The following is a 20,237-nucleotide window of genomic DNA, read 5'->3' as shown; positions in this document are numbered from 1 at the left end:
TTTTCAAGCAGCAAACAGTATTTCTAGGACAAGTAGATGATCTGGAGGGTCCTTACAATGCTGGAATTCTATGAAGAATTTTCAGTGTACATTTCCAACCTTACATGATTAAATGTTAACAGTGCTATTCAAGTAAAAGAAAGGCAGCAATATGAACATCAAGGATCAGATTACACATCATCTGAATATTAGTGATTATTTCCATGCAGCAGAATGTATTTATTGTTGTTTTGGAGGGATTTACATAAAAGAAATTAAAAATCCTCCAAAATCTGGCCAGAGTAACACCAACAAAACACATCAAATGACTACTCAAAAATACAACTAAATCTATTTTTGAAGTTCACAGTGTACCCCTGGGGAAGCACCATACATATGCACAATAGAAACAAAACAAAAAAATCTATCATGAGCACTCTTGCCTCAAGAGGCAACTAAGTGCCTGGGCACAGAAAGCAAAAAATTATGGGAAAAATAAACAGAGGCTTAAGGAGAGGGGTCATATGAAGGGAAATCAGAATCCAACACAATTCGCCAGAGTGTCCTCAAACTTGGAAAGCATCCAATTCCACCCAAGCCATCAGCAAAGCAAATCAGATGGGAGCCTCAATGTTTTCCAAGCTTGAGAAAAGCAAGGCTTTTACTATGCAGACCAGTAATGGACTGTTAGGGGTCTTTTTACTTTATTTTGTTTTAGGAGGGAGGGGAGAGGTCTCAATTTCATTTGAGAACTTGAGGAAAGCTAGAGAGTCTCCTTAAAACAATGTACATAATCACAAAATTTTAGATAAAAATTAGGCATTCCTAATCTTCCCGAAATCCATTCAGAGTGAGGAAGCCCTACCTTTATAAAAGGATAACTGTAGGTGAATGAGGGGCTCTAAACTGAAAACCTCTCAGGAGTTAAGGACAGGAGGCAGGGGCTTGGGAGGTGCGTGTGGAGATAATAACAGCATTTGTTGAGAGCCGACTATATACTAGCATCGTCCAACAGAAATACGTGAGCCACATACCTAATTCTAGTAGCCGCAGCATAAAGTGAAAAGAAACAGAGGAAACGCTAATATTTTATTTAAACCCAAAGAGCCAAAATATTCCATTCCAGCATTTACTCTATACAAAATGTATTCTATACTTCGTACAAAATGTGCTCTATACAAAATGTATTCATCAACAAAACATTCTTCACACTAACCTGCCAAAATCCAATCGGTACTGTACTCCTATAGCACATTTAGGGTGACCACCCTGTTTGTCTGGGACTGAGAGGTTTCCTGGGACATGGGACTCTGCCCAAACCAGGACAGTTTCCGACAAACCGGGACAAAAGTGGTCACTCCAGTCTCTCGACCTGGACGAGCCACATTTCAAGAGCTCTCTAGCACATGTGGCTCGCGGCTGCAGTACTGGACAGCACTACTACGGATAGAGCGGGCGCCAAGCCGATTACACACACTAGTTCATTTAATCCTGTAACACACCTAAGCGACGGATGCTGTCAGCGTCCAAATTACGATGAAGAAAGAAAACAGGCAAGGGTGAAGTCTGTCACCCAAAGTCACACAACTAGGGCCACGGTGTTGTGCAACCTAGTGTGAGCTTGGGGCCTAAGACACGCTAAATAGGACAGAAGGAGCAGCGACAGGGAGGGAGACAAGGGAACATGTGGGCAGGAAAGCCCTCTAGAAGGAAACAGCAGGACCGAGGGGAAGAGAAGGGCGCGCAAGGGGCGCGCAGAAAGGCGCCCGAAGTTAACGCAGCGATGGCGGGACGCGACGGAACGGGGAAGAGGAACGCGCGGGCAGCTCGGGTCTCAGCGAGCGCAGGAAAGGCGGCGCAGGCAGGAGGGCAAGGGACGCGAGCAGGAGGGCCGGTGCGGAGGGCGCCGGCCTGGGGTGCGGAGGCCGGGGCGGCGAGGGCACTTCAGAGAAACCGCGCCCCGCTCCCCGGGGCCGCAGAGGCAGGCGCGGCAGCCAGGCCCGGCCGGCAGGGGCCGCGGCCCACCTGTGCAGCGGCGGCAGGTCCTGCGCGTCGCTGGCCGGGTCGGGCGTGTTGGGGATGACGCCCAGGATGGTGCTCTGCAGCGACGTGCCCTGGAGCAGGCGGCTCCGCACCAGCTGCAGGTTGCGGGCCGAGTCCACGCTGGTGCGCATGGTGGAGCCGGGCAGCAGCACGCCCTCGTGAGTGAGCAGCAGCGGGAGGCGGCTGGGGATCTGGATGGGGCTCACCGACGACATGGCGGCAGCCGCGGGAGCCGGGGCCACACCGCTGCGGCGGCCGCAACCAAGATCCCAGCTGCCGGCGCGCCGCCGCTTCCGGGCTCACGGCCCGCCGCTTCCGGCCCCGCGCTACGGGTCGACCCCGGCCTCACGCGCCGCCGCTTCCGGCCCCGCGCTACGGGCCGCCGCTTCCGGGCTCACGCGCCGCCGCTTCCGGCCCCGCGCTACGGGCCGACCCCGGGCTCACGCGCCGCCGCTTCGCGCCGCCCCTCCCGGAGCTGCCTGGGAAGACGCTGTCGTACATATGCGAAAAGAGGCGCCCTGCTGCCCGCTGGGACCTTCCCTTCTCCAGGCCTGCTCCTCTGCTTTCTCCTGAGGTTCACTCACAGAGCAGTCCCCTACTTTGTGTTCACAAGGATGATCATATTTGAATTATATCCACCTGAAATGCTTTTAACTTTTCATTCGAATCGATGTTAGATTTTCAAAAATGTTGCAAAAGTATAATAGCCTTCTCAGCTGCCCATCGTCTTACATAATCACTTATAATTGTAACAACCAGGAAATTAACACTGTTGTCTAGTCTATAGAGCACACCTAGATGCCAGTTTTCTCATTAATGTCGTTTTTTCTGGTCCGGGATCCCACTTTACATATAGTTGTGCTGTCTTCTCAGTAATAGTTTTTGTTTGTTTAAAGATTAGCACCTGAGCTAACAACTGTTGCCAATCTTCTTTTTTTTCTCCCCAAAGCCCCCCAGTACACAGTTGTACATTTTCAGTTGTGGGTCCTTCTGGTTGTGGCATGTGGGACACCACCTCAGCATGGCCTGATGAGCGGTGCCATGATCTCGCCCGGTATCCGAACCGGTGAAACCCTGGGCCCCCGAAGCGGAGCGCACAAACTTAACCACTGGGCCACAGGGCTGGCCCCTCAATAATTGTTTTGTTCTTTTCTAACCTTGGTATTTCAAGGAATACTGGTCCATTATTTTGTAGAACGTCTCTCAGTTTGGGTTCATGTGATGTTTTCTCAAGCTTAACCTATACATTTTTGGCAGGAAGACCGCAGAGATGGTGTGGCCTTCTTAGTGACACGTGATAGCTGAATGACTTAGTGATGGCCATTTTGACCTTGAGTACTTGGTGAAGGTGGTAGGTGCCAGATTTCTCCACTGTAAATTACTACTTCCGTCTATATAAGTAATAAGTATTTTGTGGGGAGCTAATTCTACATTAATTAATTTGGAATTCTGTAAGAAGAAGCTGTCCCATCTCTCTCATTTATTTACTTATTCAATTTTTTTATGTTAGTATGGATTCATGGACATTTTTTTTTTGTGGATTGTAACCCAATAATATCATGTATTTTGCTGCCTGAAGTTTCGCATTTGGCCATTGGGGGTCCTGTCACATTGGAATTTGACTTGGGTTTGGCTGTAGCTGGCAGAGGGAAAATTTTTCCCAAATGTGAAGTCCAGCAACGCTCTCAGAATCCAGGAGGGAACTGAAAATCCATTCAAGTCAACAAGCATGCATTGAAGGACTGCTAGGTGCAAGGTCTTGGGCTAGCTGTGGAGGGGTAGAGAGCATTACACAAGGCAGCATCCTACCCTCGCCGTCTCCGGGCCAGGGGACAGTCTCGGAGATGGCTGAGTCTGATACAGGACAGATGGAGCCGTGTTTGTGTGTGTGCAGCAGATAAGGGAATGGAGAAGGCGGGTGTCCTAGCTGCTGCAGTGGAGGGACAGGGACTTGGAAACGTTCGCCCAAAGCTCTTTCTCTGACATGACTGCACCTTCTTTCATTTATTCACTAGACAAATACTTTTTGAATACCTACTAGGTACTGAATCTTACTTTAGGTGCTGGGGATGCGTCAGTGAACAAGACAGACAAGGTTCCTGCTTTCATGGAGCTGACATTCTAGTGCACAAAACAAACAATGAGGAAGGAAAATAATTTTGGATAGTGATCAGTTCTTTAGATGGTCAGAGGTGGCCTTGCTGAAGAGATGACCACTGAACTGAGCCCTGCACTATGAGGAGGCAGCAATGCAAAGATCAGGGGTGGGGCGGAGGGGACAGTATTCCAGGCAGAAGAAGCAACAATTGCAAAGACTTTGTGGCTTGAATGAATTTAGGATGTTTGAGGAACCTGTTCCTGGAATTTGCTGAGCTTGGGCCCAGTGGCACTGAGGAGGAAGAGAAGTAGGCAGGGTCAGGTTAGAGAGGGTACGAGGCCCTGGTAAGGAGCTGGGGTCTTATTCTGGGCCTGATGCAAGCCATTGGTGATTTCAAGTTGTGGAATAAGTTTTCTGGCTTATGTTTTCAGAAGATCATTTCAGCAACTGGTAGAGAATGGAATGTGAGGGTTTAAGGTCAGAAGCAGGGCAGCCAGTTAGGAGGTGGTGAGGATGCCCAGGCAAGAGGTGATGATAATTTAGACTAGAAGCAGAGGAGTCAAGCTATGTTTGAATGTAGCTTCAACAGAATAGGCTGCTGGATTGGACATATCGAGTGAAGGAAAAACAGTTGTCAAGGATATCTCCTAGGTTGGGACCAGAGCCTCTGGGGCCTAGAGAGAAGTTCAGCTGATAGCTGAATATCCCGGATACAATCAGCAAGCTCTGATCACTTCTCTGGGTGTATACTGTGTACACTACCCTGTGGTAGACTCTGGGGGTGATCCAGAGATAAAATATGCAAGGCACAGCTCCAGAGGAGCTTACCTTTGCATCAGGACCTCTCCAAGGCCAAGGAGGGATGGGCTCCATTTTCTGAGGCTATTTTAACAAGGAACTTCAAAAACCGTCTTATAAACTTTCCAGTATATTTTTTAAACACTTATGTTTAATGCTTTTAACATACACACACAGACACCTAACAACAACAGACAACATAAGTATTCTACTCACATAAGAAGGGCTGGATTTGTTTTTTGAAAATATAAATTCACAGTGCCCTATGGAAGATGTGGTATGGGAATGGGCCCACAGTTAAGTTGCTTGCTTGATGAACACGTCCTTTCGATCCTCTTGGTATATCTCTGTGGTGGGATATGTCAGCCCACTTGGAAAAGCGTCAGGAGTCTCAGTGTGGAATCTTCAGCGATCATTTGGCCCTCCTGGCTCCTTCTTTGACAGGCTCTGCATCTACTTCCCTCATTTATACATCAAAAATTTATTAAGTATCTACTATGTGCTGGGCACTATTCTAGATTCATGGATACACCGGTGAATAAGACAGACAAGGTCCCTGGTTTTAAAGAGCTTACATTCCAGTGACGTAGCAGAAAATAAATAAGCCAACAAATAACTAAGTGGCAGTTTCAGAAAGTGATATGTAAAGAAAATATAATAGGAAAATATGGAGAAGGTGATGGGGAGAGGAGTACAACATTAGCTAGGGGGTCTGAGAAGGTTCCTCCACAGAGGTGGAGTTTGAACTGGGACCGAAGAACAAGAAGGGACCGGCTCTGCAGGGAGCTGGGAGGAGGTTCTTGGCAAGATATCAGGACTAGTGCAAAGATCAAGGTGGGGAGGAGCTCTCCAGTTTCTGGAAGAGAAGAGAAGACCAAGCACTGGGAGGCAGGGATTCAGCAGTCAACAAGATGGCCGGTGCTGGCCTCCAGAAGCTATTGGAACGAGCAGAAGGAAATAAACCCAAGAGCAAGCAAAGTTAACTAGCACAGGGAACGAATGGCCTGGAAGGGAGAGGTATGGGGAGGAAAGTCGAATCCTCTAAACGTTTTCGGGGCTTCTGTCCCCTTGTACTGGGCACCTTCCTTACCCTCTGGTGCACCTTCTGGCCTTCAACCCTAGACCCTACTGGGTAAGTGATAGGAAAAATGAGGAGATAAACAGCTGTTCCAGAAAGCCCTTGCCACGGGTTACCTTGCTCCAGCGGTCCCCTCCTGTTCACAGGCTGTTTCTTCATATGCAGGTAGCCCATGTCTAAACCAGGTTTATAATCATGACTTTTGCCCCTGGATGGGGAGAACACAGGGCAGGAAGCATCTGTTTTCTCTGTTTTATTCCCAGCCATGTCCTGTCTGCCCCTGACTGCACTGATGGTCCTGCCACTAATTTGTGTGAATAAACTTCAGCTCCAGCTTCTTCCTGAGGGGGAGCTGGGAGGCCAGGGAACTTTTCAAGGACTGCCAAAGGAAGTTCTGGAGGGAATTCCCGGGCCAGTCAAGGAGGTGGAGGTGGGCCTCGTAGAACAGGAAAGTGGCCCAAGCTAATGTGACCTCCAGCTATGTTGAGATGAGCAATTCGTGTTCTGCAAACATACCCCCTTATACACATTTGCATTTCCTTAATTTTCATTTGGTTTACTTTTCCCTGTCACCGGTTTCCTGGACAAATTCCGTATAGAAAAGAGTCACACCTTTGAAACCCTCGTTGCATCTGTTTGCAGGTCTGTATAGAAAAACCAGATTGGCACATGATACTATAGCTGAAAGATGAGAGGAAAATCTCATTTCCTTATTTGACCTCTAAGAATCTGGTCTTCCCCATGAGCCCCTGCTTGCTGGTAACTGAGGAGAAAATAAATGTTTAGGCTTACGATTTTAAGACCTTGTTTAATCCAGTCATTTAAATAGTTCCTTTAAGTAATGCTCAGTCTCAGAGTTGTCGCCTGGCTGAGGAAGAGTCAGGGTCCTGGGAACAGTGTCCTCTACTCCTCTGCTTCCCAAGTGATGTCATTTATCTACCTGGTCACTGCCGGCTCTGCTGTCATTGGAGGATCTGGTGTAGGCCTTCAAGAGATGCTTTGTGCCTTGCTCATTGCCTGGTGGTATTCCCAGGGTTGCTGGGCCTCTGCTGGCACCATACTCTCCTCTAAGACCCTCCCCTGCTTCTCACTGATTTGCAGCCCAGGTAGTCCCAAGGCCCCCTCTGGCAAGGCCCTCCCCTAGAATTTTGGCTACTTCTTGTTCCCATCTGCACCACAGGGGAACCGGGAAAGCTACCCCCAGGGGCAGCAGCACTAGCCCGAGGAGCACTTGGAGTGAACTGGAAAAAGATGTCCCTGATGGGAGGAGGATTTAGAAAAAGCGGCCACTTTTTCCAGAGGGATGCAAGAGTAGAGCCTGTTCATACTTATTCATGAGAACCAACTGTCAAATTTTCTGGAATTTTGAGAGCCTAGTTGTTAAAGACAAACATTATTAAGTCTAAATTATATAAACTTATGACTAAATACATTTTATCAAAGACAAAAGTCAAACTCAAAATTTATCACCTCCTAATTATTTTACTACATTTTGCTATTGATTTTTTTTTAGGTTATTTATATCTATTGTATCTGACTGGTGGAAATACTATCAATAATGTCTTACTTGTTTTATTATTTTGTTGATTATCTAGGCTTGAGAAATAAATGCAAGAAATGTTACTGTTGCAGATTAAATCAAGCGTGTGCTCCCTGTAGCCATGACATTGTGAAGAAGACCAAGAAAGGAGGAAACTTTCTTTCAGTACTTGAAAAAAGTTCAGCAAAGTTACTCAGGGTCATTGGCAAATGAGTGAAGATTCAACCATCACTCATCTTTGATGTTTCATTTTCCTCTTACTTGTTAACATAAAGTAAAATGTCAAGCAGCGTTCATGTCAGAACTGCATTCATTCAGCCATTGCAGCCCTAGGTTAGTTCCAGATACAAACATCTATCAGCACGGCTGATACGGCTCCTTGCCAGGGTGCATGACTTGCAATCTAGAACTCGCTGTCTCTAGCTCCCTCCCCCGTGTTCCATTCCCTACCCTGGGAACGTTTGTGTAGTGAATAAACTGGACAGCAGTACACCGTGTTCCTACTGCCAGGTCTCCTTCTATTGACTCATGCCGATTTTACTTTAATGTGTCTGTGTCCTAGGCTGGATTGTGGCAGCCAGAAAACTGGCCTTTTCCCAGAGTCTTAAACAAGAAGTATGCGACATCCTCTTTTATCTAATACACCTCCTTCTCTCTCTTTTTTTCTTTTCCATCATTGCTGAAAGGTCCATTTCTGCCATTGCATGGCAAGTATACCTCATGGCCTGGTGCCATGGCTGGGGGTCTATCTCGTACGCTGTGTAGGAGAACTCCAGAACCTGGGTCTACCAGATTTTGTTGTGATTTGCAAAAAGAAAGATGAATGGAGGGAGTGGGATAAAGGAATTTAGAGAATCTTCTCCCAAGACAATAGGCTAGCCTGCAAATCTTTTTACTTGAAGTACAATCCTATATTTGAATGTCAAAAGCTGTATCTAAACCGCAGGACTCGTTTGTGGGGCTCCTTGTTCAAAATTATTAAGAATTTCAAGATGTTGACAGCAGAGCATTCAAGGAAGCCTGGGGCCCTTCTGGGTATGGGCCCCTGTGTGGTGTTGGTCATACCCCATGACACTGGCCCTGACGTATACTTTCTTTCTTTTTCAAAATATTCCTAATGACCATCCCTCCCCCCCACCCCAACCTTCCCAAGGCACATGGACATTCTGGGAGTGAGTCACGTACTCAGAAAGGCGAAAATGAAAAGTATATTAACATTTTTTAAAATGCCTTGGTTATTTAAGGTTCCTAAAGTGTGCCCAGGTCTCCTCCCCTGAATGTGTGAAAACCAAGAGCCGGAGAATGGCAAAATCGCATTTCTTTCACTCATTTATCCATCCATCCATCGTTTATTTACTGAGCACCTGCTGTCTTCCCAGCACTGTCCCAGGCCCCAAGGATTCAGTAGTAAGCAAAGCAGACATGGCCCTGTCCTCATGAGGATCTTTGTTTAGTGCAGGAACTGAACTCTAAACAAATAATGATTCACAGAAACACGCAATTACAAACTGGGATAAGGGAAGAAGCGTGGTTTATGAGCAGGCCTTGGAGATATCAAAGGAGATTGACCTGACCCAAGGTTTTGGGGCTGGGAGTGGGTGGTTAGAGAAGGTCTCCCTCAGTGATATTGGGCTGAGGCTGGAGCAGGTGTTTAAAAAGAGGGAGCCAAGCCCATTCCAGCCGGAGGGAAAAGCAGGCCTGTGACAATGGCCCAACCCTCTGCACGGCCCTGGCACGCTTCCTGCAGGGTGATATCCCCCTCTCCTGGCTGCTCAGGGCTGGATCTAAGCTGCTCCTACCTGCTGCCTTTTCAGATTCTCTGATTCTTGGAAACAAAGAATTGGCAGGACAACTGAAAATGACCAGGAGGAGGATATACTGGGTCCCCAGCTCTTCCGGTGGCCTCATAAATCTCGGCTTGGATGTAGGTGATGACATGGCTTCAGGACTTAGCTACGTAAGTAGATCTCCTTTTCATCACAACACTAGGAAACTGAGTTGACAGGGTCTTCACAATGGTCGTAAATTAGATCAATGGTTTTGTCCTATAATTATTTCACCTTGATTTTTTTAATGGTCCTCAGGTTTCTACAATTAGATGGATCATAATCCTTTGTCATGATACACCTTCATGGTTCGTGCCTCTATCTTTCTATCCCTCTCTCTCTGTCTCGTCTATTAACTATTTTTCTATGTATTTACTTTTAATAATATAATCAGCAACTGTAAACCCATCAATTCACGAGCTCGGACCTTAACAATCACATCCAGCCATTGGTCTTCCTCCATCTCGTTCTCTAACCCTCACCCCCTGAAGTAACCATCATCTCAAATCTTTTCCCAGTGATCCCTTGCTATGCTTTTAAGATAGTATTTATTCTACGTGAAGTCCTAGAAGTGATATATCTTTTTGTTTTAGTTTTTTCCCATCTTATCAAAAGCATAACATGGAATGTTTTGGGATTTAATTTTTTTGCTTCTTGACTTCTTTGTGGTAGGTTTACCTCAGAGGGTGACTGGGTCTCACATTCTGTGGGTGACTAACTATAGCACCCTTTATTCTTGTCTACAGTGTTTATTAATAGGTAAAAACCCAGGGAGGTAGAGTGACCTGCCCACTGTCACCCGGCAAATGAGGGGCAGGACCAGGGCTGAGACCCAGTTGTCCTGACTCTTGGCTCAGTGCTCACTCCCTGCCCTGCAGCTTTTCTTTTATTTACTTATTTTTATTGAGATGTAATTGACATATAACATTATATTAGTTTCAAGTGTACAAAATAATAATTCAGTATTTGTATATATTATGAAAGGATCCCCAGAATAAGTCTAGTTAGCATCCATCACCTCACATAGTTACAAATTTTTTTTCTTGTGGTGAGAAATTTTAAGATCTACTCTCTTAGCAACTCTCAAATATACAATACAGTATTATTAGCTATAGTCACCATTCTGTACATTACATCCCATGACATTTTATAATTGGAAGTTTGGTACATTTGATCCACTTCACCCATTTCACCAAGCCGCCACCCCCTCTCCTCTGGCAACCAGTCTCTGTTCTCTTATGTATGAACTCTCTTTTTTCAGATTCCACATGCAAGTGAGATCATACAGTGTTTGCCTGTCTCTGTCTGACTCTGGCTTTAGGAAGCTGGATGTGGAAAGATCTGTCTGCCTTGGGTGGCCAGCCCAACACTCCCTCAGGCAGCATTTATGAGGTCTGAAACTGATGTGTTCTTGCTTTTTCTTTCCCAAGAAACCTTACACTCTGGAAGGTGGCCCCTGGACCCAACAGGCAGGGAATCCTGCAGCACCGGAGAAGGCGGAGGGCCTCCCTTGGGGGAAGTACTCTGCTGCCTGGAGAAACATGATTCCCTTCCGTCCCAAACCAAAGTGAGTCTTGAGGGGGAGGACGAGGGGCTCTACCCCCCAGGGCAGTGACCCTCAGACCTTCACACCCAGACCCCTCCTAAAGTTACATAACCATGCCGACACACTCATGTCGCCCACCACAGCCCAACACCTGCAGAGCAGCCTGAGGCACACCAGGGAGGCACAGCCAGCCCTTCGTTCATTCATTCATTCATTCAACAAGGATTCACTGAGCCCTTACATGTGCCAGGCACTATGCTAGAGCGTGGGGGAATAGCAGTGAGCAAGACAGACGAGATCCTTGTCCACCGTGGACCTCACATGGGGGAGAAAGACAACAGTCAAGTAAACTCATAAATACACATGTGACTGCAAGCTGTTTGAGGATGGTGCTGTGGAGAACCATGGGGGTGCAGAGGGACAGTGGAACAGTGACAGCTTGTGCTTTAGCTCAGACCCAGAGGACGAACAAGATTTTACTAGGAAAGAGAATGGGAAGAATGATCTGGGCAGAGGGAAGAGCATGTGCAAATGCCTGGCCTTGGGATGGAAGGAACACAGCGTGATGTGTCCAGGAACTAAGAAGGAGGCCAGTGTCACTGGATAGTCACGTGCAGTGATGGGTCTGGCACGAGTTGAACCGCAGAGGGAGGCAGATGCTGGGGGATCATGCACGCCCCCATGGGCCGCATTAAGGATGATGGTCTTCCTTCTAGGAGAAGTGGGAAGCCCTGATGGCTAAATGCCCTGTGGTCTATCAACAAACTGTAGTTGTTGTCCTGTTTTTATGTCTGAGCTCTTAGCAATACTAGCTAGATGGTTCCCACTGAATTGATCTCATCTCCACCAGGATCAGAGTACCTTGGTACCTTAGTTCACCTGGGCAACCTCATCTCGGAAATGCATGTCTCTGCTGGGCCTTTGGAATCCTGGCACCAGCTCATAGACTCTCGCCCCCTCCTCTGTGAGTGCAGATGGCCCCACGTACCTGCCGCAGTGTCCCACCCTCCCTTCAGTCTCTTCTCTCTCCAACACACCTGGCAGAGGCGTGGCCAGCCCTGCCCGGAGTGCACAGTTCCAACACGAATGCAATCATTATTTCTGCATTTGTGAATCATTCCCAGAGATATGACCTGATCATTCTTATTTACTTTTTATTTCATTTTTATTTTTTGGTGAAAGTTACATAAGCAAAACATAGAAAAATTAAACCAATGAGAATGTCTTTTCCTGTTCCTTTGCCAATTCTAATTCCTTCTTCAAAGTCAACCACTGTTAACAATTTGATATAAATTGTTACATAACTTGATATAACAATTTGATATATATTGCATATATATCATTTTGTCTGCCTTCCCTTATTTCTTCCTTTTCATGTAAATAAAAATACACTGAATTTCTTAATCTGCAAATGATTTTTTCCTTGCTTAATCTTGTTAGAGCTTTTTCCACGTTCTGCAAATAGATCAGCTCGAATTTTAGACACTTCTGCTTTGTTTTCCACAATATGGATTTACTGTGGTTTTTTTCTTTCTTTGCAAAGCATTCTCCTATTGATGAGTGTTTTTGTTGTTTCTGGTTTTTAACTATCACAAATAATAGAGTCATGAAAAAAAATACTTCTCTGTACACCCTGACGACTGCACTGTGGCTCTTACATTGTTATAATTCATCCCTTCAAAATCTTGTGCTTGACTTATTTTTCGTCTCGAGAGCCTGTGTCACAGGGGTGACCACGCTGCCTGGGACTTCTCTCCTAGGTTTCCTGCCCCGCAGCCCATGGATGATGCTGGCCTGTTCTCCTACCTCTTGTTGTCATGGTTGACCCCACTCATGATCCGAGGTTTACAGAAACGCTTAGATGAGAACACCATCCCCCAGCTGTCAGTACATGATGCCTCAGCCAAAAATGCCAAAAGGTAAAGTCACATTGAGCAAGCCACGGGATTGGTTAGAGACCATGTCTCAGGGGGATGGTGACCCGAGATGCTTAACACTAGCAGGTGGGGTCTGTCCTCTAACAACTAGAGAATATCGTTTCTTCCTTTGTAGCAAGACACCTCACTCTAGTCTGAAGCTTCTTAACCTGGGGTTCATGAATCTCCTGAAATGGTTTACATATTTCATACATATGGGCTGGAGATCTTTTTCTAGAGCAAGAATTCACCTCTTTTATCAGATTTGCATTAGGGCCCAGGACCTCCTCCAAGAAAGTTAGAAATTACTGCTTCTAGTCCCTTTTGCTTTTTCTTCTGGATCAGGTATTTATCTGTGTCACTGATCATTAAATTTTGGGTTAGTGGTCCAGTCACTTAATCTTTGAGCCACCACTAACTAGTTGTTTGGTTACATTTCTTGTGACACCTACCCCACAAGGCAATATGAGAATCAAATGGGGAAAACAATGGTAAGTGACTTGAAATGTTCCTACCTCTGGCTAATCCATAGGCACCAGGTGTGGAGTGGCCTTTCCCAAATGTTTTCCAGGAAGTGGTGACTCGTGAGCGCCTCCCTGAGAAGAGCGCTCAGTGGTCGGGGAGTCTGTGAAGTGGCGCGAACGAGAGCCAGTCGCAAAGATTTACACACTAAAGTAGTGTGTTGAAGGCACTGAGAAAACAGAAACTGTTTAACCTTTGACCCATTGCTTCTCAGATTTGTTCAGTAAAATAAAGTTTCCAGGGAACACCTCTTGGATAATGCCAAATGTTGGTCAGAGCTCACCTCTTACCAGCTACGATGTCAGAAAAGTTACTTACCCTTTCAGGGCCTTGTGTCCTTATGTATAAAATAGGGGATCATAAAATTTATCTCATGGTCCTTCATACGATTGTTGCGAGAATCGCAAAGGTGATACATATAGTTTAAAGCACTTGGAAAAATGCCCAATGCATGATAGGCAACCAGTTAACTGTTAGTTGGGTTGGCTCTTCCTAACCATTATGAGAACAAGCTCTCCTGACCTACTTCCACTCTCCCGGGTCACCCATGCTCCCTTTTCCATTCTATAACTCACCATGTCTGTCTACCAACACCTCTGCAGTCACTCCATTTTCAGATGTTTATTTGAAAAAATAATTATCCATGCATTCACACCTTTAAAGGGGTTTCTTTCTGTATGTTCACCATTTAACAGGCAGAATTCTGGGATGCATTGTCCCTAATCCTTCAGAACGGCTGCTTTGGCTTCTGTAAGGATTTGCTGACAAACTGCCAACCATCACTGTCACCCCCACTGTCACCACAGCAGCAGCATCACCGTCATGCCCACCGTTATCTTCATCATCATTTCCCTCATAATTCCTCACATTTTTTCTTATTCTACACTTACAGAGCATTTCCCCATCCATTATCTCCTATGACCATCACAATAGGGTTATGAAATCAACAGGGCAGATATTATTTCCTCATTTTACAAATGAAGAAACCAAGGACAGGAGAAGTGAAATGTTGTTTCCTGAGTCACGTAGCTAATGAGTGGAGGAGGTAAAATTTGAAACCAAGTCTTTTCAATCTGAGTCTGGTAATCATGGCCAGAAATTGATAGGACAGCTGTGGGCAGGTATGGAAACTTGGATTTGTTTAGTCAAAGGAGAGCCAAGTCTGGAGCTTGTTGTCTCTGTGGATTGTGTCATGTGTGGCAGTAGGACTGGAAAGAGGAGAGGTGGCCCCACGGTTTGGCCTCTGACACGTACAGGTATCATGGGGACATTTGTGCTTTGCTGAGCTGGGGCCGAGACCCCCAGTTATCTGGGCCATACTGATAGGCGCTGGATGGGCCAGCTGTTTTGTAACCCAGGAAGGAAGAAGAAGCCTGGAGTTTTGATTGCAGGTGACAGAAAATACGACAGAAAGATTCTCTTGTTGATTGTTCCCTTCTGGTTTTAGACTGGGCACAAGTGTCCATGTCTGGAGGAGTAAAGGGTAGAAAGGGCTACAACTGCTTGCCGTTAGAGACTTGGTGAGATTCTGGGCAGAGGATGGGACCCAGAAGCTGATAGAGCTGTTTAAGAACATGCATAGGCTGTGCTGCTGTTGGGCCCTGGGGACAAAGGGTGACCCAACAAGGGAGGCCATTCTGTCCACCATACTCTTGCTCTGTAAGGAGTAGAAGCTTCAGGGAGCACCTGGAGTCCCTTGGCATTGTCCTTAGTGTTCTCATCAAGGGCAGTGGTAACTGCTTTCCAGACAGTGGGACCAGATGTGTGGCAGCAGGAGCCAGGAAGTCAAAGAGCAGATGCCAACATGGGGCCTGCTGCTGGGAGACTGGGCTGTGGATATGTGGACAGCATCCAAAGGCCGCATTAGACTCTGGAAGCCCCAAGCACCACAGAGACTATTGTCGCTGTCACCTGCTCCTGCCTCAAATATAATTCTAATAAAAAAGTATAAGAAAGCCAGAAAAATTTTAATTTTTTCATGACTTCTTTGATACTTTTCTGAAATATCATATATCAAATTTTTTTCCAAAAGAAGTGTTTTTGGTGTTCCTGTCTTGCTGGTGTAACACAATCATCCTAGGCATCATTAGCTTGGAATGTCAAAATAAGGACATGCTCTCAGCTGCATGATCCAGCACTGGGCACCTTTTGGGGACTTTGAAACAAATGAGAGTGCTTTATGAAGGCCAGTGTTCTGGGTGTTATAAATTGTAATTTGTGTATAAAAAGGAAGAGTGACATTATTCAAAGTCCTAGGCTACTTCCTTAGCTAACTGTATTTCAGGATAACAAAACAGTTGATGAGAGAAACTTATTTTTTATAGAAAAACTCAAGCTACTAAATACGGAAGGAGTGATAGAATTAGAAAAATTACCATTTTGCCAGCCCTAATGGGAGTGGATCTAGGCAATGGTTGTCAATGATGGGGAATATGGCAATGAATGAGTCAGGCTGACAGGCCTTAACCTGCTGATCCACCTTAGCGTTACGAAAAGTGGGACCAGGCATTGTGCGTCTTGAGATGTGATGCACAAGGAAGGACACCACAGCACCTGTTGAATATTCTTGCAAACCGACACGAATTCTGAATTTCATTCAGCCTCTAGGTCTAACTAGCAGTCTACTAGGAAATACAGAGGATAGAAGATTATGTTAGATGACACCACAGGGACACAGTCAGTCAAATCCAGAATGTGGTAAATTCTACAGGATAAATAACTCAGTTTCTTCAAGAAGTAAATGGCAGAAAATGCAGAGGAGGGGAAACTGTTACAGATTAAAAGGACGCCAGAGGCCTATCAGATTTGTCCTTTAACGTGATGTATGGACCTTGTTTGGATCTTGATTTAGGGTAAACTAACTGTAAAAATATATTTTAAAAATAATTAAAGAAATTTGAATACAGGCTGGATATTAAATGCCGTTAAGGAATCATTGTCACCATGTTATCAATATGTAACTATTACTTCTTATTAATAACAATTAGTAGTTATTAATATATATTGTTATTATGGTTACTATGGGTTTTTTTTCCCAAAAGCCCTATGTGGGAAGAGACACATTCTGAAGCATTTATGGATGAAATGATGTGTCTGGGATTTCCTTGAAATACTCCAGCAAAAACAGAGAAAAAGAGGAGGAGAGGAGAGACGAAACAGAAATGTCAAATGTTGATTATTCTTGAAGCTGAGGAATGGGTATCTGGGGAGACTCCCTATTCTGTTCTCTCTTCGTTTGTTATGTTTGAAACTTTCTGTAATGAAGCTTCTAGGCTAGTGAGCCCTAGGACGTTTGAGTGACACATGCAAAGACATTTCGCTTGGCTCGATGTTCCTCTTTTCAAGACTTCGCCTCCTTTGGGAAGAAGAAGTCTCCCGGCGTGGGCCTGAGAAAGCCTCGGTGCTTCACGTGATGCTGAGCTTCCAGAGAACAAGAGTTCTTTTCGCTACGCTTCTGGGCTGCTGCCTCTGTCTCTGGAGCCTGCTGGGGCCAGTAAGTGGCGGATGTGCTGAGGTTGGAGCACTCCAGGCTTTCGGGATTAGCATGTTCAAGTCTGTGCCAGGAATTGGGGGTATTTGCCTCTCAGCTGCTGCTCAAAAAATGAACTCCTTTTTTGGGAATTAGAGCTAGTAATAGCAGTGTGAGTTCTGCAGCCACTGCTTGGGTTCAAACCTTGGCCCTGCCACTTAAATGCTGAGTGGCTTTGGGCAATTTGCTTACCTTCCCTGTGCCTTAGTTTCTTCAAGGAACCCCATGACACTCTGAGCAGTGGACCTCGTAGAAACCATCATGTGTATAATGGACAGCACAACGTCACCTGCCTCATAGGGTGACATTACATGAGATCAGTATATAAAGCACTTAGAGTGTGGTCTGGCTCAGTGCATGCCAGCTGCTTCGAGAAATGGCTGAGCAGCTCTGGGGATGTTGGGGCAGGAACTAATGATCTCCTCCATGGACCAAGGATGGGAGGACTCGGCTCTATTTCCTGCCTTCCAGTTCCTCAGCCCAAGATTCTGGTTGCAGAGAGTGAATCTGATTATCCCAGCTGGTGTCACATGCTCACCAGTTGGACAGAAGAGGGTAGGGCACTTTGATTGACAATCCAGGCTAGTCTGCATGCAATGGGGCAGGTGACAGTCTCCCCAGGAGAAAACTGAGGCACTCTTACCAGCTAAGGAAGAATGGATGCAGGTCAGGAAGAGACAACAACTGATGACACCGCAGAGATAAGCTCCCTAGGTGACGGTTAGTGTGCCGGATGGTCTCCATTTGTCCCTCCAGATCCACTCTCTGCCGCTGTCCACTCTGCCCTGTGCCCCTAGTGCATGACCTGTATGGATCACATTAATGCGGTCCCCCTGCACTCTGGCTTCTGGTTGGGTTTGACCTGTGGGAGATGCCAACAGGAGACCAGAGGGAAGGAGAAAGTGAGGGCAGGATATTTATTCCTCTCACTGCCTCCCTCCCTGGCACTGGAGGTCAGCGACCAGGCTCCTGCGAGGAGCCCTTTCTGTGTGACTCTCTCCTTCTGGGTTCCAGCAACCTCCTCCTCCCCCTCCCCTTAGGTCTGGGGAGGTAACAGTTCCCTGATGTCACTGGCTCCATGGTATGCTACCATCCCTGGTTGGATTTCCTAAATTCTGCCCACACCTTGTAAATAGTCACTTTAATAACTTCTGAAATACCCCATTAACGTGTGTCTTCTGGTTCCCGTCAGGACCTGCTACAAAGTAATGGAGCTGGGATTCAGATCTGAGTCAGCTGAACTCCTGAGTCTCCTCCGACTGGACTAGGTCCTTCCTGAAAGCAGGATTGTGCTTGAGTCAGTTTGGACCGTTCAACAAGCCCCCAACATTGACCCAAGGACCTCACACAGCCTACCTCTGATATTTGTTGCCTGATGGAAGGATTGGGAGGTCTGAGTGATCCAAACTCCTGTTTCCTTTTAGGTGCTGATCATACCAAAGATCCTAGAATATTCCGAAGAGCAGCCAGGGAACATCGTCTATGGAGTGGGACTCTGCTTTACCCTGTTTCTCAGCGAGTGTCTGAAGTCTCTGAGTCTGTGCTCCTGTTGGGTCATAAACCAGCACACAGCCATCAGATTTCATACAGCCGTTTCCTCCTTTGCCTTTGAGAAACTAATGCAATTTAAGTCTCTAACACACATCACCACGGGAGAGGTAAGTGGCTGGGACTGCATGCGGAGCCCGTGCTTCCCTACTTCTCCTCCAGACATCGCTGTCCTGAGGCCAAGGGGGGGAGAAAAGGGAGTTAGGAGAGGGACGGAAGGAAGAAAGAGAAAGGCAGTAATTCCTAGGGTGAGTGTTGATGACCATCAAGAATTGCCTCTGGGGTTATAAAAGCAGGTCAACAATAACCCAGGGAGATGCCACTTGAATAGATGGACCTGGAGAGCTTTTATCTATTCATTCAACAAATAGTTACTGAGCGTACTCTGGGCCAGGCCCTGTTCTAGGCCCTGGGATACGGCAGTGAACAAACAGACACGAATTTGAGTAGAAGCACGTTGGAAAGTGCACCCCCAGTCAGTCTGGGGAGGCGCGTATGAGGACTCGATGGCTCAGGGCAATCTTCCAGGGAAAGCAATCACAGATAAGCCCTGTGCTGTGAATTTTCCTCTCTGCAGAAGAGGAGTACTGAGAGCTGCCTGGTGATTGCATTGATGTGTCAGTTCCTGCCCTCACTCTCCCCACAGCGTAACACAAACAAACGCTGACAGAGATTGGAAGGAGATATTCCAACTCAGGACCCCTAGTCATGGAGGCACTGGAATTTTATATATTTAACTTCCATTGCCCTGTTTTTCTGTTGATTACCAGTTGCCTTGAGGAGCATGGATCACTTTGGCGCTGGAACATTTTTGTTTTGGAAGAGGCAGTGCTGCTTCGGCTCCTCGCCCTCAGGCCAAAGCCCCTTGTGATCTGACAGCAGCAACTTTCCACCTCATCGCCTCCCATATCCCCTCCTCCAGCCCAAGGTTGGCTTCCTCCCTTCCCGCCAGGCTGGGCTAACCTCCAGTCCTCAAATACTCCAGCCATGTCCATTTCCTGGCAACGTTGCTCATGTAACCCCTACCCCCTGCCCTTTGGAAATCCCATTCATCCTTCAAGGCCCAGTTGAGACGTCCTCTCCTTACTGATAGTACCTCTAAACCCCACCCTATACTCCCACTACCCACCAAGCACAGATCTGGCTGCTGACTCATATGAGCCCCCTTCAAAGACAAGATCCATGTTAGATTCACCATTCTATCCTTCGAAAGGCCCAGCATCTGACTTACACAGGACAGACGTCCAAAACGTGCCTGCCGAATTAACCATTGCCACCAAGTGGATGTTTTTTCTAAACTCGAGTGCTAACACACATAAGATATTTATTGTTATCATCATTACTGTTATTCTTCATGATTTTATTAGTCCTGTGACCTTAGACAACTTGTTCAGCTCCCCTGAAGCTGTGGGATTGTTGTCTCATGGGGTTAAACGAGTTAGTACATATGCAGCACGTGGAAAGGTGGCATGATTCATAAGTGTTCAGTTGTCTCATTAATTTCTGTTAGGCCTCAAATATGGAGGATGCACCTGGCTGAAGGGAAAGTATCCATGGCAGCCAGCTTCGTGTTGATCCCGGGAAAGTCATCGTAGTGATTGCAGTCTTCCCATAAGCCAGACATCGCCCCAAGGGCTCTACTTACTTAGCTCAGTCAGTCCTCTGACAACCCTCTCAGGCAGTAGTTTATGTTATTGTTCCCGTTGTCACAGAGGTGGAAACTGAGTCAAGGAAAGAGAAGGAATCTTGTACAAGGTCACGTGACCGGTAAGCAGAGAGCCTGGCTGCAGAGTCCAGGCTCTGAACCAGTAGAC

At 46.5% G+C, this 20,237-nt stretch overlaps 2 protein-coding genes across 13 annotated transcripts in view; one reads left to right on the top strand and one right to left on the bottom strand.

The window, feature by feature from the left end:
• LONP2 (lon peptidase 2, peroxisomal) overlaps positions 1–2,464 on the bottom strand; it is a 133,503-nt gene extending 131,039 nt beyond the window's left edge. For 3 of the 4 annotated variants that reach the window (XM_070613632.1, XM_070613633.1, XM_070613634.1), the window contains exon 1: positions 2,005–2,434. In XM_070613632.1, coding sequence (XP_070469733.1) covers positions 2,005–2,237 — 233 coding nt within the window. In that variant the 5' untranslated portion in view covers positions 2,238–2,434. Of the gene's footprint in view, positions 1–2,004 lie in introns of all 4 variants that reach the window. The other variant, XM_070613631.1, reaches the window with a different exon arrangement.
• The window catches only part of ABCC11 (ATP binding cassette subfamily C member 11), a 72,722-nt gene that overhangs the window by 434 nt on the left and 52,051 nt on the right, over positions 1–20,237 (top strand). For 4 of the 9 annotated variants that reach the window (XM_070613627.1, XM_070613626.1, XM_070613622.1 and 1 more), the window contains exons 2-6: positions 9,351–9,493; positions 10,793–10,929; positions 12,669–12,827; positions 16,692–16,839; positions 18,300–18,533. In XM_070613627.1, the coding sequence (XP_070469728.1) occupies positions 9,395–9,493; positions 10,793–10,929; positions 12,669–12,827; positions 16,692–16,839; positions 18,300–18,533 (777 nt within the window). In that variant the 5' untranslated portion in view covers positions 9,351–9,394. Of the gene's footprint in view, positions 1–2,379; positions 2,597–7,591; positions 7,870–9,350; positions 9,494–10,792; positions 10,930–12,668; positions 12,828–16,691; positions 16,840–18,299; positions 18,534–20,237 lie in introns of those variants that run through there. The other 5 variants (XM_070613621.1, XM_070613620.1, XM_070613625.1 and 2 more) reach the window with 5 other exon arrangements.

The sequence above is a fragment of the Equus przewalskii genome, chromosome 3, assembly GCF_037783145.1.
Source record: "Equus przewalskii isolate Varuska chromosome 3, EquPr2, whole genome shotgun sequence".
NCBI classification, from domain to species: domain Eukaryota; kingdom Metazoa; phylum Chordata; class Mammalia; order Perissodactyla; family Equidae; genus Equus; species Equus przewalskii.
This window is presented reverse-complemented; position numbering and strand designations above follow the sequence as displayed.